General features: G+C 43.5%; 2 protein-coding genes across 3 annotated transcripts; one reads left to right on the top strand and one right to left on the bottom strand.

The window, feature by feature from the left end:
* Positions 1 to 201: 201 nt before the first annotated feature.
* Positions 202 to 4,069, top strand: LOC133903538 (uncharacterized). 2 transcript variants are annotated; one of them, XM_062344954.1, is made up of 5 exons: positions 202 to 659; positions 776 to 917; positions 1,164 to 1,253; positions 1,335 to 1,662; positions 2,500 to 4,069. In XM_062344954.1, exons 2-5 carry the CDS (start codon positions 804 to 806, stop codon positions 3,672 to 3,674), a joined length of 1,707 nt encoding a protein of 568 aa, XP_062200938.1. In that variant the 5' UTR covers positions 202 to 659; positions 776 to 803; the 3' UTR covers positions 3,675 to 4,069. The 2 variants fall into 2 exon arrangements, with proteins under 2 accessions (XP_062200938.1, XP_062200937.1); XM_062344953.1 differs by having other exon boundaries at positions 203 to 659; positions 2,494 to 4,069.
* Positions 4,070 to 9,943: 5,874 nt separating this feature from the next.
* LOC133903319 (uncharacterized) lies at positions 9,944 to 12,171 on the bottom strand. Its single transcript, XM_062344631.1, has one exon. It carries the CDS (start codon positions 12,051 to 12,053, stop codon positions 11,169 to 11,171), a length of 885 nt encoding a protein of 294 aa, XP_062200615.1. The 5' UTR covers positions 12,054 to 12,171; the 3' UTR covers positions 9,944 to 11,168.
* Between the last annotated feature and the right edge of the window lie 4,687 nt (positions 12,172 to 16,858).

Raw genomic sequence — 16,858 nt, 5'->3', positions numbered from 1 at the left:
CGGAACACCTAGTTCATGAAAAGATTCTGGATTTCCATCATGGTTTTGGAATGCAGATTAGACCCTGATTTCTCGAGGAATAAATTGCTGTGGGCAGTGGCCGATTCTATCTTAACCAGATATTTTGTTTGCACGTGTATAAATACTTTAAAAAGATGTGCACAAAATAAATACAATCTCTAACGAACAACAACTTCTACTTTCTCCTCCGAATTTGTGTTTCTCCACCACACAATTGCCGAGTTGCCACATCTCCATCTCCAGCCCTACCTCTCTCCCTCTCTGCATCTGCAGCAGTCACAGGTGAGCGTCACTAGGTTGGAGCCCTGGAAAGATGTAGATTAGAAAGAGGAATCAGTCCCTATCTCCATCTCCCATCTGTCCATGCACCAGTAAACCAAGTAGAAGGTGAAAAAAAAGGGAAGAGAGCCAAGAGAAAATAGGGAGAGAAAAATTAGGAGGACATGAGCAGAGGGAGCGGCTGACACAGCCGCCTGCAGCAGCATCAGCGTCAACAGCCGCAGTCGCGACCAAGATCGAAGGAATTAAGAAGATCCGAGACCGAGTCCGAGGAGGTGGGGTGCGAAGAAAAAATATCGCCGCAGAAAGGAGGCTGTTGACGGCTCGGAAAATTGTTTCCTTTTCCCTGTTTATTCGCTGTAAGTTTTCTTTTTCTTGTATGGTCCGTTCCTGGTCGTAGCGGTGTACGATTATGTAGTTACTCCGTGTGTTGTGATTAAATCGGACTGATTTGATCTGAATTGGACTGGCTCAGTCTCGGCAGGAGGTTCTTGGCGACAAAGATGGCTGCTTTGGTGGATTTGGATCTCAACTGCCGTCCGCCGTCGCCAGAGCCCGCCGCGCCGGAGGAGGTCCCGCGGGCAATGCTCCGTCAAGAGCAGCACTTTCCTGACCAGGTTTAATCCAGTTCGTCGCTCTACTTTTGGTAGCTAAGTAGTGGTTGTTATTCTTCACGAGGGGACAGCGAAAAAAAGGGATGTTTTGCTACCTGTACGGTTAAAGTTGGTTTCTTGTGTATGTTTCAGCTGTAGGATTAGGGTTAAGCGCATTGGGGAATTGGATTGTGAGTTTTTTTAGGTAATGGATTGTGAGGTTAGTTTGTTCTGCAATGAACATGAACATGATTTGGTATCTTTTTGCAGATGAAGGGACTGCATCAGTTTTATGGATCCTTCTGGAAGCAATCCAGTGATGCACCGAGCAACCTGCATCCGACTCATGAGCATAAGCCGGTGAGGCAAATAGTTGAGAAACTTTTCCCCCGTAAGTTAGTCCAAATTTATCTTGCTAAAGGAAGGTTTTTGGTGCCACAGATGAATTTGGGTTCGAGGGGCAATCAAAATCCAGAAATTCCCAGCAATTCCAATAAGTGCAAATCGCTGTCCAATGTTGCAGAACAGAATTTGGATGCTAGGAGTTCAATCCGGAGAAAATCTGATGCTTATCATGATGTGATTGATTTGGAGAAGCCAACGACCTCTGGTGATGCGGTGGAGACTGTTGGTTGCTCTGACTTCGGCAGCCTTGCCAACCAAAATGGTAGGTCTCAGGACGGCTCATGCTGCATTTCACCGGAGAATAGCTCTCTCGCAGAATCTGCTCATTTGCGCAGAGGATGGAATTCGTCCCGTGTAAGCCCTGGTGAGATCTAGAAGGTTCCTTCTTCGGTTTGTCTGTACTTCAACCTTTCATTTTGTGCTAACATGTTTCAGAACTGCTTGGATGCAACAATGTTACTGATTATCTTGTACACCTATTTTATGACTATATCCATTGATTCCACAAATACGTGTCTATCAGTTGAACCATTGATTGAAAATAATTGCAGTGCTCAATCAATACATGCTTCGTTGCTTGATAAAGAGGACACTACTGCCACATTGCTTGTTCATTATCAACATACACTTACATAAATAGCTAAAAGTTGATGTGTCTCTGCTAACTATTGGCAAGAATGCAGTTTTCAATAGATCTGAACCAAGGTCATCTGACCAGTTAGATGAACAGTTTTACAATAATGTGCACTTTCTCAATTCTATCCATGTTTGTAGCTTAATAATTTATGCACTTTCTAATGAAGTTATGTTGCAAGCCAGGCCTTCTGGGCCTATTTCAATATGAAATTTAGTTGAGGACAAACCAAGAACAGGGATGACATATTTGTTGCTATGTTATGCCTCTGGGTCTATTTGTGTACCAACTAAAATTTTGTAAGTTTATAATTCATGTGAGAGTTCAAAGCTCTGCAAACTCGAATATCCTTATTGTAGAATCATCAGTGCTTTAGACCTTGAGTTGATGCTAGACGTTATGAATTCAACATGACCACAAACTCAATGAGGTTATCGGAACATTTTCCTGTTTTTATTCTCCTTACAGCCTTCTCTTGTGCGATGCTTTGTTCATTGCAAGCTGAATCATAATCCAACAAGATGACCTACTCATAGCTCATGACTATTCTAACTTATGCAGTTTCAGGTTCAGTTGGCTCTAGTGAGACTCCAGACTGCCAGTCCCCTATCAAACCAAGTACTGAATCAAGGCATTCACTGATTGACCTGAATATACCTCAAGAAGAAAGCCTTCTTGTTTTCTATGCACCTTCTCAAGAAATGTATTCTCCTCTGTTCCATTCTTCCTTGACATATCCTGGAAATTTTTCAAAAAGCTCTAGAGAAGTTCTCCAAAAAGAATGTGGCTCTACTATTGGATCATTGAAAGGATCTTCCATTGCGGTGATCGAGCCCAGGCCAGCTGCAGACAGTTCAAGGGATGTGATAGACGCATCCTCAGTTCAACAGAAAGACCTTTTTGACCTAAATGTGCCACTTGAAAGCATTGACATGCCATCAGAAATAATCAGCAATTGCAGAGATAAGGTTGTGAATAATGATGGAAGTAAAGAAACAGCATCCAGTCATTCTTTATCCAAGAAAAATAGCCTTCAAGCAGAAACTTCCAGGAAATATCTCACTCGAAACGATCATATGTTGGCAAGCAAGGATGACAATAATGTGCTTCTGCAAACCTCAACAAATAATGGTATCGATAAGGTTCAGCCGCAGGAATCTGGAACTAATTACAAGGAACCTTTGATTTCTGAAACTCCAGTTGATAATCATGTCTGTCCGAGACTTGGAGTATCCCATGATGGACCATCAAATTCTCAGGTGACTGTTAGCATGCTTCAAGGTGAGGCAGAAGGTGATGACAAAGCAGCTGCTACTGCAGCTGAAACGCTTCTATTATTTTTTTCGCATAAATCTGCATGCGCTGCAGATTGCCCAGGAAGCAATAGTCGGACATCAGTTCAGGATGGAAACGATGAGCCTCAATGTTCGTTGGACTCTTTCGGGAAAATCGTGTTGAATCTAGAGGAGGTCAGAGATGACGGTCAATCCATCCCTGTGCTACCGCCCAATAATGATGCACCGTCATGTGGGATCAAGCTAAAGAGAGGAAGAGGGATGAGAAATTTTCAGAGGGAGATAATACCTGGACTTGTTTCTCTAGCGAGGCAGGAGATATGCGATGACTTAGATGCTATAGGTTATGAGCCAAAGAAGACTCGATCTAGGAAAACTCGCAGGGGTCCAGGCGCATCTTCAACTCGATCAAGGCCACGCAAGCGTGGCTCCGCTGCCAGGAACTGACCACCAAGAGCATCTGCATTCCATGACAGGGTGCCACAAGGCAGGCAATTCAGAACATGAGAGCTCATTTTAACCATGTGAATATTCATGTGTATTGAGCCTAGTTTCAAACTAGGTTTGTTACTGGCCATTCAGTTGGGGATATTCTTTTCTTTCCTCCATCTATCTCTTTGAAGTGATCAGGCTGTTAGATTGGACCTTTTTTTTCCTTTGCTTTATATTTTAGCAATGAAGGCATAGTCAGTGTCATAATGGCCAGTCTCAAAAGCTAGCCGTTTCTAGCCCTAGACCAGAGACTCAATTAAGGCTAAATGGTTGTATTCTGATGATAAGCTAGCATCTCGTCTTGAATTATACCGTGGATTAGTGAGAATATAGTACTTCCCTTGGTCAAATCATCTGTGCTTCTTGACTCTTGGTTTACTGCATCTCTGCAACAGCCCTCACTTCTCATCAGGTGATTGGTTCGCTGCCCTGTGAATCGAAGATATGCTGTCTGTTAGTACAACTTACAACCACTGAGCGGTCCTGATGGTCCCATATTTGCTGTCCTTTGCTAAGCATTAACATTTCCTTGCGAAATTTCACCAGAAAAAGGCCTTGATTTCTTCTCCAGGTCGCTTGATGTTGAGACGTCGCCATTGATGAGCAAGAGGCCATGTGAAAGTACAGAGGATCATAACGACCGATGTCACGAGACGTCAGATCGATGGCTAGCTCAGCTCCATGGGAGTAATGCGTCTACTGAATTTGTACCGAGCAAAATTTATGATGCGTACAGTTATTTAAATTCATGAACTCGAGTTCGGTTTGTCAGTCATGGCGAGGTAGGGTATGCAGAAACCTACTCGTCCTACAGCGCTATGTACATCTCCATTTTCCAATAGCCGAAGTACGAGTAGATTGTTCGTCTTTTCTAGATGGCTTGAGCTTCCTTGAGTGAGCTTGTCGCTGCAGCATGCATGAGCTTGATCTTGCTCGAGCGAACAGGTCGGTGCATGAAACTCGATGCAGCGTTAGTGTGCACTTGAAGGAAGAGACATCATGTACTGTGGGAGAAGACCTAGAGCTAAGATCTTTCTACCATGATGCAGTTGTAGGTAGAGTACACTTTTATGGCCCTTGCATTGGCCAAGCCCTGCAATAAAGAGAGGACATGGTCGGTGGCAAAGCCAAGTGCTCGCACACCCTGCATCATTGCCACTAAGATTTACTACCCTCGCCAGAGGGGCATGCATGACCCTCCATGATCATCAGAGATTCAGACAGAGCTCGTACCAGTCAAGGGAGCTCGACAAGACCAACACATCAATTTACTAACGCTTATCATCCAGAGATGTGCTTCGGTTTGACCACATGTGATGTGCAGTGATAAGTTCAGGAGTAGCCCGGTTCTACTACATCTGAATCTCTGAAGGGTGGTCAAATCTATAGTACTTAGTACTGACAGATGATTATTCAGTTAACAGCATTGGTATCACCTGGGAGCATGATCGAACAGCTGAGATGATAATTGATAAGTTGCATGCACAGTGATCCGCGTTGCATGTTTTTTTTTTTTTTTTTTGAAGGGGCATCACATGTTGCAGTGTTCCCGGCCAAGTAGCCGGTGGCCCGGTGCAGAACAATCAGATAGAGGGAATAAATGTGAGTAGGGTCGTTGCTCACTTGCTTGGTATAGACTTCATCATGAATGAGTACTATATAAAAAAAAACTCCCGCTGGTTCATTCACTCATTCAGTATAGGATTTTGTGACTGTCAGTAAATCTCTTGTCGTTAGAGCACTTGCTATTTACAAGGAGCTCTCTCTCTCTCTCTCGGGAAATGTTGCAAATTTTCAGAACATTCAGAACAGGGGATTCAGCCTGGCCGGGTGTGGTGAGAATGTGAGATGAAGATAAACAGATACTGGTAGATATAGCAAGCAAAAGCACCTCGGTGGTTCTCACTGCCATGCTCAAAATTTGAGGCAAGAACAGATGCTCAAGATGTCACATTTTCACTACGGCGCCACCGATGCGATGTCTAGCCAATTTTTTGATGCTTACGGTGACAGTGGTCCAGTGCACTCTCAGTCTCACTCTCCTTGTCTAGTTAGGTGCCTTCACAAGAGACATCGTAACATGCCAATAGCTCAGCCTCCCTGAGCAGCAGTAGTGCAAGATCCAAGAGGCAGCCAGTGGAATCTTACTCGACATCCAGATGGGCCCGCTGTCAGCCAGATGCACGCCATGTGAGAATGGCACCAGTGGCATCTATCTACGCAACTATTTTCGAAAGAAATATGCAGTAACATAATTACACAGCCAATTACTGACTGGTCATCATCGAACAATGATGAAGACAAGCAGCCAGCCTAGGAGATGCAGGTTTCTGATGGGAAAAAAAAAATCTTATTCCAGCATAGGAATGGTCTCTAATTGGTGTTCAAACTTCAAAGCTGTCTACTTCTGATCGGCATCTCAGATCCTTTTGCTTTTCTGGATTAGCATCCTATACCATGCGTGCACAAAACATGTTGAAGTCTCAGAGTTGTTTCTGAACGCAAGAAACAGGATTCCTGACACCCTACTAACATGCAAGCTGTATGATCAATGGCCCAGTGGACATGGGGATACAGGGAATGTTGAGTGAATTGCATAAAACTATAAGTATTATGTTATTTGTAACAAAAAAATATAAGTATTGTGACTAGTAACATAAAATTATAAGTATTGTGCATCAATTTCACATAAAACCCAATTTTAATTAAATTCACCAAAAAATGAGCTTATATTTCTCCAAAAAATTCTAGAACGTTTTGTACGTGTTCTATAATCCATGTGCAACCCATTTTAATTGGTATTCACCTAAAAAATATGTAAAATTTAAAATAAAATTCTCCAAAAAAAGACTACTTTTATAACTCCTAACAATTGTTATGGCCTAAAAAAATCTCAAAATTTCGGAAAATTCACTAATATTCTTATTGTATGATGTACTAATTCCTAAATTATTTACATCTCTATGTTATATGGTGAAAAAGGTGATTTATTTTGTAATGCTCCATTTATATGCTACATTCATATACTTACAATGGAACATACTTTTTCACCGTATAATCTAGGGCTGAAAATAATTTTAGAGATTAGTCCATCATATAATAAGAATATTAGTGATTTTTTTCTAGATTTTTGGGATTTTATTTGAGGAACAAACAATTATTAGGAATTATAAAAGTAGATTTTTTTGGAGAATTTTAGTTTACATTCTACATATTTTTTGGGTGAATCCAATTAAAATAGGTTGCACATGAATTATGGAACACGTAAAAAAATTCTAGGATTTTTGAGAAATATAAGACTATTTTTTGAATGAATTCAATTAGAATCGGATTTTGTGTGAAACTGGTGCACAATACTTGTAGTTTTGTGTTACTAGTCACAATACTTGTAGTTTTATGTTACAAATGGCATAATACTTGTAGCTTTGTGCAATTCACTCGGGAATGTTTGGTGTGTGCCCAAATGAAGCACATGATTTAGATGATAAGCATCGGATTTTATTGTACCCAAAAGGTCAAATTGTAGCTAATTTTATTGTTGACTATCGGATTAATGATAAGCATAATTTAGATGTTAGTTTTATATCTATTAAATTATGAAAGCTTTATTTTGATGGTTCGGCTTGTGGAGTTGGACAAGGTGTTGGTCTTGTTTTTGTGTCACCTAGAGATGTTGTTTTTGAAATATCTTGTCGTTTAGAATATTTTTTAACCAATAATCAAGCCGAATATAAAACTCTCTTATTAGGATTAGAAATTTTAAGCTCCATAGGTATAAAGAACATAGTAACTTTTGGTGATTCGCTACTAGCTGTCCAGCAAGTTTTCGGTAATATTAATATTTTGACGGATCACTAAATAGCTATCTTGATAAATGTCTGAACATTATTGCTATTTTGGATGATTTTGTTATCAAGCATGTGTCTAGAGATGATAATTTCAGAGCTAATAACTTATCATAACAAATATCCGGTTATCAAGTTAATAGAGGCAAATTCTTTGTGATTAAAAGACAGATGCTCGAGAGTGTTGATCATTGTATAGCCAAACATAAATTTGTGGGTTCGGTTGTGTCTTATTCATTGAGAGAAAAGGCTGGAGTTGCTGGAATTGAAGATTGGAGTAAGCCTCCCATTGATTATTTGAAAGATCCAAGCAAGAGTATTGATAGAAAGATTCGGCGACAAGTTTTTAAATATACATTGTTGAATGATGATTATATCGTTAAACTATGGATAGTGTACTTCTCAAATGTTGATTTAGATGAAGCTATGATTTCTATAGGAGAAGTGCATGAATGCATATGTGGATTATTGAAAAGAGTTGGTTTTTACTGCCTGCTATGCTTAATGATTGCTTCAGGTATTATAAAAGACGTGAGGTATGTCAAAAGTTTGGTGATATTCAATTACTTCATGCTACTATGATGCATCCTATTATCAAACCATGGTAGTTCCGAGGTTAGGGTTTTGATTTCATCGGCCAGATATATCCTCTGTCTTCTAAAGGTCATCGCTTTATTTTAGTGGCTATTGATTATTTTACTAAGTGGACTGAAGTTGTTTCTCTCAAGAACGAGTCATTAAAAATTAAGCTTATCAAATTATCTTCATATTATGCTCAGATCAATGGTCAAGCAAAGTCTAGTAATAAATTTTTTATTAATCCCGTTAAGAAGAAAATAGAAAAACATCCTAGAAGATGACATGAAGTTCTATCGGAGACTTTGTGGGCACACCATACATCTAGATATGGAGCCACTAAAGTAACACCATATGAACTTGTTTATGGTCAAGAAGCTGTTTTAATTATTGAAGTAAATCTTAATGCTTTTAGATTGGTCGAGCAGAGTAATCTATTAGCTGTGGATTATTATAGTTTAATGATGGACATGACTGATGAAGTGACAGATGAAAGATTGAAGGTTTTGAGGGAGATTGAAAAAGGATAAATTAAGAGTATCCAAAGTCTACAATAAGAAGGTAAGAGCAAAGTCATTTTCGATTGAAGACTTTGTGTGGGACACTATTTTGCCTGTAGGATCGAAGGACAACAAGTTTAGTAAATGATCTCTGAGTTAGGAAGGCCCATATAAAAATGTAATTATCATTCATAAAAATTCTTATTTGCTAGAAAGTTTGCAAGTTGAAAAAATGTCTATAGTTATTAATGGGCGATACTTGAAGAAATTTTATCCTAGCGTGTAGCGAGATGCTTAAAGGAATATGACCGATGTATTGATTACCGTCGTCCTAAAGAATATTCATGGCCAATGTCTTATTCATCGCCCTAAGTAGGTAGGAAGGGAGATGATATGTTTTTAGTGAGCAAGCTTCATCAAAAATAAGGGGGGCGTGTATTGATGACAAGATTTTGTATTTATAGTGGTCATTGTAGTAATAACTGGCTTAATGGACGACCAACGATCAATGCATCCACCGATAAACAGTGCTCCAACCATTATAAATAGTGCTCTAACCACAATGAACAACGTTCCGATCACAATGAACACTGTTCAACTGTAATTCGAACATAGTAAACAATACTCTGCCAGATGAACAGTACCTCCGACTAGATAAACATTACTTACGACCATATAAACAGTAACTCCGACCCGTGAACAATACTTTATGACCATGACCAGTGACGACGATTAGTGGTCATGACCAGTGAGACGATCAGTGACCACATTTGTTTCAACAATTAGTCTTCGAACAAGTGGGAGAACTGGCCGGATTCAAGTACATGGATACGTCAAGCATGTAGTCGAATCCAAGAAGGCCGAGTTACAATAAAAGACACTCGGTAGATATATTAGAGTTTACGTGGTAGATTAGGAAAGGTATGTTAGTTATAGGAAGTTTAGAGATCAAAAAGTATAGTCGAATCATATCTATAAGTTTTGTTCGATTTGAATTAGGATTTCTAAAACCTGTCATACTTTAAATATGAGAGGACCATGACCGATTGAAAGAATGACCAATCGGGATCAAAATATAATCTATATTTCGTTTTTATCTCTTTTGCCTAGCTTCTGTAGTTTTCTTCTCTCTTCCAATCTACATTGCTATCTGTTCTTAATCTCAATAACCAAGGGCAAGCTGCAGGTCATCCGCGCTTCGACGGGGTTACTACCGAGTGTAGTTGACGATGAAGGTCCGACAACACATCGTCACGATCAAAGTACCTTGGATGCTGCTCATTAGATTGTATACACAAGGTGCTCAGTGCTTAGCATAATATCTTTTCACATCAACACTTTGATTATCGAGGTCACAGCTCTCAAAAAGATTATCTGGTCATCAAACACTGAAACCAAACAGGAAATAGACGGACTGCTCCATGCGTTGTCGTCTCATCAAGAGCCTTTGGACCCAAGCAAGCAAGAGTTTTCCATGCTGCTTCTGAAGTCCAAGCTCCAAACTGAAAATGTCACCTAGTTCTACCTCGCATTCACTTGACATTAACATCCCGGCCACCTTGCAGTTGCCACCAAACTAAACAAACGTCTCACCAGATTCAACGAAAAGGCCATTGAAAAACAAGCAATAGTAATGTTAGTTTGCAGCAAAAGTGAGCACATGCTCAACATTAACTACAACGAGGCCCTGCAATTTCTCTCTCGAAGAAAAAGGAAAAGCAACCTCGTAGTCCTAGCAAGGACAATGCAGAACAAGAGACACAGAGAGCAAACAAAGCATGGCAGTTAGCTAGCAAGACAGTGGAGCTGGAGCACAATGGCAAGGGTCCAAGAAGCTAGCATCCAACACGCACACTTTTGCTGCAAACCAGACCACCAGGACACGAGCCCGGCAACGCCTGTCTCTGACTCCTGAAGATGTTGCCAACTTCCTTTTATTCCCAACCTGTCAAATCGCTTGTCACGGAAACCTCTCCACGCTGCTAATAATCAGGCAGCCATGGGAGAAGGAAACAGACGATTGGCGACGGCGAGAGGAGGAAGAAGACACGGGCGCTACGCCAAAAACGCTTTAAACCTGCGGCGACAGATCTCTGTGCTGGAAAGGGATAAACGATAAAGAAACCGTGAATCCCGCTGCCACGGGAAGCCGCCAGAGTGATCTGAACCGTGCACGGAGACACGGAGGGCCGAGATGTGCGAGTGTTCCTGCAGAGAGCAGGAGCGAAGAAGGCCAAGAAGGTACCTTGCCTCCATGCAGTGAATCAGTGATGCAGGAGGGGAGTTGTTTGCATAGAGAGCCAAAAGCAAAAAAATTCTATACCATTTCAAGATTCAAAGCCAAAAAAGTAGCGGTTTTTGTACTGCTTTTTACACACAGGTTCCATTTTGTGTAGCAACCACACCTGACACTCCAGAAAGCAGAGTAAAGAGGAGGCCAAAAAGATGAGGAGAAGACTAGCGATTAGCACGGTAATTAACGAGGGGTTAACGGATCACTAGGGTTGGTTAATGCTGTAGTCCAGGGCCTAGACCTTGTAGATGATGAGGAAGCAGGGGAGCACGGCGCGGGTGTCGAGCACCACGAGCTCGCCGTTGCCCATGTCCACGGAGTCGTAGTCGACGGCGGAGGTGTGGGCGCGGCGCGACGAGGGGTGGTCGTTGGCGTGGCGGACGCGCCCGGCGATGACGCGGCACACCAACATCGCCCTGCGGCCGGTGGTGCCACCGCCGCCGGAGCTGGCGTGGGCGGCGCCGCTGCAGGCGAACGTGCGCACGGCGGTGACGGACGGGCCGAGGCGGCAGGTGGCGACGCCCGCGCCGAACACCCCGCTGGCGTCGGCGGACGCGCGGCACTGGAAGCGCATCATCTCGTTGCCGTCGGCGCCGCACCGCGCCGCGGCGCCGTGCGCGCGTGCGGCGGCCCTCGCCTCCTCGAACCGCGCCACCGCGCGCGCCGCGCTGTGGACGCGGAACAGCGCCTCCACGGTTGGCTCCGGGGCCCCCGCCGCGGCGCCGCCCCACCCGGACGAGAAGATGAGCTCGACCACCCGGCGCGACGAGTGCCCCTCCGGCAGCTCCGCCATTGTCAGGAACGCCGAGCTCACGGGCGCCGGCGCAGGCGACGGCATGAACAGCGCCGCGGCCATCGGCTTCGGCTTCTTCTTGGGCCGCGGCCGCGGCTCCTGCCGCTCCCGCGCCTCCCTCCGCCTCTCCCTCTCCCTCCCCATCTTCTTCTTCCTTGCGTGCTGCGCGAAGGCCACGGCGTCCATCACGTCCGCGGCCGCAGCAGCAGCGCACGAGACCGGGAGCAGCGGCGGCGGCGGCTTCTTGGCCGGAGACGTCGCGACGGCGGCGTCAGTGACGGCGTAGGAGGACCTGCAGCTGAGCGAGCGCACCCACGCCGTCGCCATTGTCTCTGGGAGCCTTGCACCGTGGCTGGCTTCGGTGGGTGGTGGACTGGTGGTGGCCGGAGATGGCTGGCTTGGCTGCGGGTGTTATTATGGGTGCAGATTTATCGCCCCTGCCTGTGGTGTCACTGACATTATTATACTACGCTACTGGCACTCGCTTGCTAGTCTACCTCAGCTCCGATGTCCTTCGCTGACAGGTAGGGACATCATAGTGGGTCCGACATGTCAGTGAGAGTGGTTCGAGAAGACAGGGGTAACAATACAGACTGTTACTGCACTGCAGCTTTGTGCTGGATTTGGAATTCCTATTTGATTTGGTTTATCTTTTTGAAATTTGGTTCCATTTGGGCTCATGGTTTTGTGGGGGTAATGTGAATGGGAGATGGGGCCCATTTGAGTGGACATGTTCAGATCAAGTGTGGGAATGATCATTTGGATTTGGATTTTGATGCCTGCCTGTCTCCTGCCTTCAGGAATTCCCTACCACTTTTGCTGCGTGTTTTTGTCTCTTTTTTAGCCTTTTTTTTTCTTTTTTCTTTTTGAGCTATGGTGTTGGATCAGTCTCTATTATATAAAACACAAATTGATTTTTGTATTACTATTTTTCACTACTCTTCTTCTATCTAATAATTTTTTTTTAAAATCGAATAATTTATTATTGTCCTTCAGCCTTTTTACCTTATTACGGTATACGGATATGTGATCGGTTTTATTAATAAAAATAAATAAATATATTATGATATAAATTAGAAGATAATCTCTCGTTTTTTAATCTTATCTGAAATCAAACTAATATAAATTAGAAAATAATCTCTCATTTTTTAATCTTATCTGAAATCAAACTACATCATCACTCTCGATGCATTCGTTCAGTTACGCTTCTATAACGTATCTATATCTTCATAGGTTGAATTTATAATTGATATTACTTACATCTAATATTTATTTTTTATTGTAACACAGGACACTTAGTATTCAGAATTGTAGAGTCGGTACTACAACGTGCAGTTCCTGTGGCACGCGCTGATCTATTTGTACTATCTCTGTCTTCTAGATATCTACAAAAGGGGCGTCTCTTTTGGTCATTTCGGCCTCTGTTTTCGGTTGCTAGTGGACCCCTTTTTTTTTTTGTGTTCTTGCAGCTAGTCGAAAATGAGTTGGAGGGAGCGAAGAGACAAGGCAATCATCTGAAACGGAACACTTTGAATTCAAACAGCAGTGGAGTGCAAGTGTGCAACTACCAATTTACGAAGGTTGCGCAAACGCGCAGCAGTTACTGCCTTCAAATATTAGGTTACTATTACCGTTCACAATTTTCTCGGTACATTCCATCAGCATTTTGGCCTGAACGGAATTGCGCGTAGGTTTAGTTAGTGCATCCACGACAGACGACACCTAGGTTCGAGTTCTGCTTGATTTCAATTTGGTGGGATCGAGAACTACTCAACTCGAATTTGTGTGTATTTCTCAGAACAAAGAAACTAAACATTTCTGCTTATGGACTGCTACCATGGCTCAACGAGTTGAAGGAGAACAGCAGGAACAATTTAGGCATGGCTCGCAGAATGTCAGCAGCAATCAGGCTTCAATTTTTGGTAATGGAAGAGCAAGGAGGAGGACGAGAGAAAAGAAGAGGAAAATCTTTATTTGGTGATTCTGAATCTGCCACTAGTAGTAACAGCAACAGTAACACGGCGCAAATGATGATTTCGACGGTCAGTGACAGTATGTGCCGACGCTGACCAGCTAAAAAAATCCCCCGGAACCATCGTTGTGTTTCTCGGAACATTCGCATTCACGATACAATCATACAATACACATTTTGCTAATCTCACTGTATTTTGTTAATACGATATGATTAGCATGATGATCGATACAGATTAATGCAGATCGGATTCCTCTCGAGCTCCTTTTTTTATAGACCAGCTTCGCCAATCACAGAGAGATAGTAATACGATCGTCGTGAAAAACTCAACTATTCGTTTTCAGAGTTGACAAATGGAGCTTCCATGCATGTATAACGTGTCCAAGATTTGTAATGCGTAGTAGTTTACTTCCCTTGCACCAGAAGAGAGAGAGAGAGGAGAGAGAGGCTTGGAATCTCTGAACCGACGACGACAGCCTAATGAGAGTACGCAACACGCTCTACACTGCACTGCCGTATTGGAGCCGACACACGCATTGCATATATATATACGCTTCCACATTACCTAACCGACCGATCATCTCGCCTGCTTAAAAAAAACCGAGCAGGTTTTGCTGTGTGATCTTGCTTACGTTTCCCAACGTGCTAGCTTAAGCCTTAAGCTGATCATTCTGAACCTGAAACGTGCAGGCAGCCAGGGAGAAGCCTGACTAGTTAACAAATCGATTAGCTCCCCCGATGCTAATTTTCTTGACCGTTCCGCGCGACCTGCATGCATGCTGCTTTCACGACGAGAAAACCCAAATTGCCATGCTTCTCAATGCTTTCACGACCTGCCGCCCGGCGAGCTATCATTCCGGAACGCACTGCAGAAGTGGCATCGCAATCGGTAAATACAACTCCATATGACTTGCACACTGACAACTTATCTCGATCATTCATCTATTCTATCTGATATCTATCTGTCTATTATTTTTTTATTTTATAATTTTTTATGTATCTCTAATATTGATTTAAATATAAATAAATAGTCTTAATAAGTTATAGGACCACATGACCTAGCGAAATTTTCATGTTGCACCGCAAATTCGCAATCTACTGCACCTACCTACTAACCTGTCAGAGCCGTGAAATCTGACCAGGTTATGATGGCCTCCGACGAGTTGCCGGCCGAGAGAACCGATCATTCCCGAATCCATCCGTCCATCTCCGGCTCCTTCCATTCCCCAGAGATCTCGACGAATCATTGCAGCATGAAGGCTGCGTCGACGCAGCATTTGAAACTATGTACCCGTCGATCGCTGCGTTGCTGCCTGATGCTTTCCGCCATTGACGCCATGCTTGATGTACCGGAGCTCTGAAAGGGACAATCCAACTGGAAGCACACACCTAACGTGATCACTTCGGAGTTTAGACTTATCAGAACGTGTAGTACTTTGGTCAGAGCAAATAGATTTAGTAACTGAACGAGGAGTACCACAAGTTAGCTGATGTGCAAGGCACCGCCACCTAATCCGAGTTTCCAAGCTGGGCGATTCAGTGGTGGTTGGGAGATCGAAGAGAATAATAGCTCATGCAAGTGTTAGATCAGGATGCTGCAGTTGCACCCAACAAGCAACTCACAGACCGATGCCAGCCATTGTTCTACGCTTCACAAGCTACATGGTGTGGTGTCTTTGCTTTTGCTTGTCACCCAAGAGATTTATACTAGCTGTAGTAGCAGGAGTAGTATACTGCTATTTGATCAGCTCCCATAGAGTACGGACACTGTCACTGTCCTTGCAAGTCTTTTGGTGGTTGGATGTATGGTTTTGCTTGGTTAATGCTGTGTTTGGTTCCTTGTACGAAGGACATTCGGATGGTAGGATGTCTCTTTGTTTGGTTCTTGTATTTGACCAACTCATCTAGGATGAGGTTGTTTAGATTATAGGAATATACCGAGTAGATGTTGTATGAAAGGATATGGTAAAATCAGTCGATTCATGCGGTACAGGATCGATCGATCATCCTTGAGACAAGTCGTTCCCATCACTGCTCCATATCTCATCCCTTCGCTTCCTTCACCCCTTATACCGCCGCACTCACCTATGTGCCACCACTCACCTCACAGCCCACCTACTGCTGTTTGACTGTTGAAAGTCATCATATTATAGAGAATGTTATCATATCACTGTAGATTCAAACAACCAAATACAAATATCTACGAAATCGTCTCATTCTATATAATCAATCAAATAAAAGTATATATCATTCTATATAGCCAATCAAATATCAAACATGTATGGACCCATTCAAAATCAATCTATCCAGCTGAAGCATCTCATAAATCTTATTCTGCGAACAACAAAACACTACCTTATATTCTCCTTGCCGTTTCAGTTGCATTCTTGCAGACCAACAGAAATGTCAAGTCAGATAGGCACATAATGCACTGTGTTAGAGAAAAACGTCGTGGTTTGGAGAGGCTAAATCACTCGCATCGATGTCAAGTCAGGTAAAGTAAAGACAAGACGTATCATCCATCGTCGGTAAACGGGAGGTGCTTGCTTCCACGGTAGCTAGAGACATGGGGCGGTGAAACGAGAAAAAGGTGGCAGCTCCATCTCCACCACCGCTACCGGTAGTGCAGTCGTACGATGGCAGGAGAGGCAGGGCAGGTCGCAAAAGGCCGACGAGAAAAGGCACCAGCTTTTGCGTTTTTTGGCAGAGGAGCAAAGGCTAGAGGGCGGCAGATGGGATGCGAATATTCAAAGAACGAGAAAGAAAAAAGAGTGTCGACATTGGTAGAGAGACGGCAACAAAAGCAGCGCCACGAACGGAAGAGGACGAGGAAAGGCAGAGGCTGCAGTGGAGACGTGGAGTGGAGAGTGCGTCAGTTTGGAAGCAGCTGCTGTGTTTGTTAGCTGCATCAGGTAGCTAGGCAACAACGCGGCATGGATACGGCTCTGGTTCGAGCAGGAGCAGTGCCGGGGTCGCCGGGGACGACCGGCGGGCAGCCACCATTCCGGGGGAGGGACAGGCGAGTGTTGCCGCCGGCACGCGTATGAGCTCGGAATCCGTGCGGACTTTTGTGGGTGTTTTTGCTGGCCCAGCCAGTAGTCAGAACTCGTAAAGTTGCCTGCATCGGATTGGGCAAGATGCTAATTGTCAGTTTGTCACT

The sequence above is a fragment of the Phragmites australis genome, chromosome 21, assembly GCF_958298935.1.
Source record: "Phragmites australis chromosome 21, lpPhrAust1.1, whole genome shotgun sequence".
NCBI classification, from domain to species: domain Eukaryota; kingdom Viridiplantae; phylum Streptophyta; class Magnoliopsida; order Poales; family Poaceae; genus Phragmites; species Phragmites australis.
This window is presented reverse-complemented; position numbering and strand designations above follow the sequence as displayed.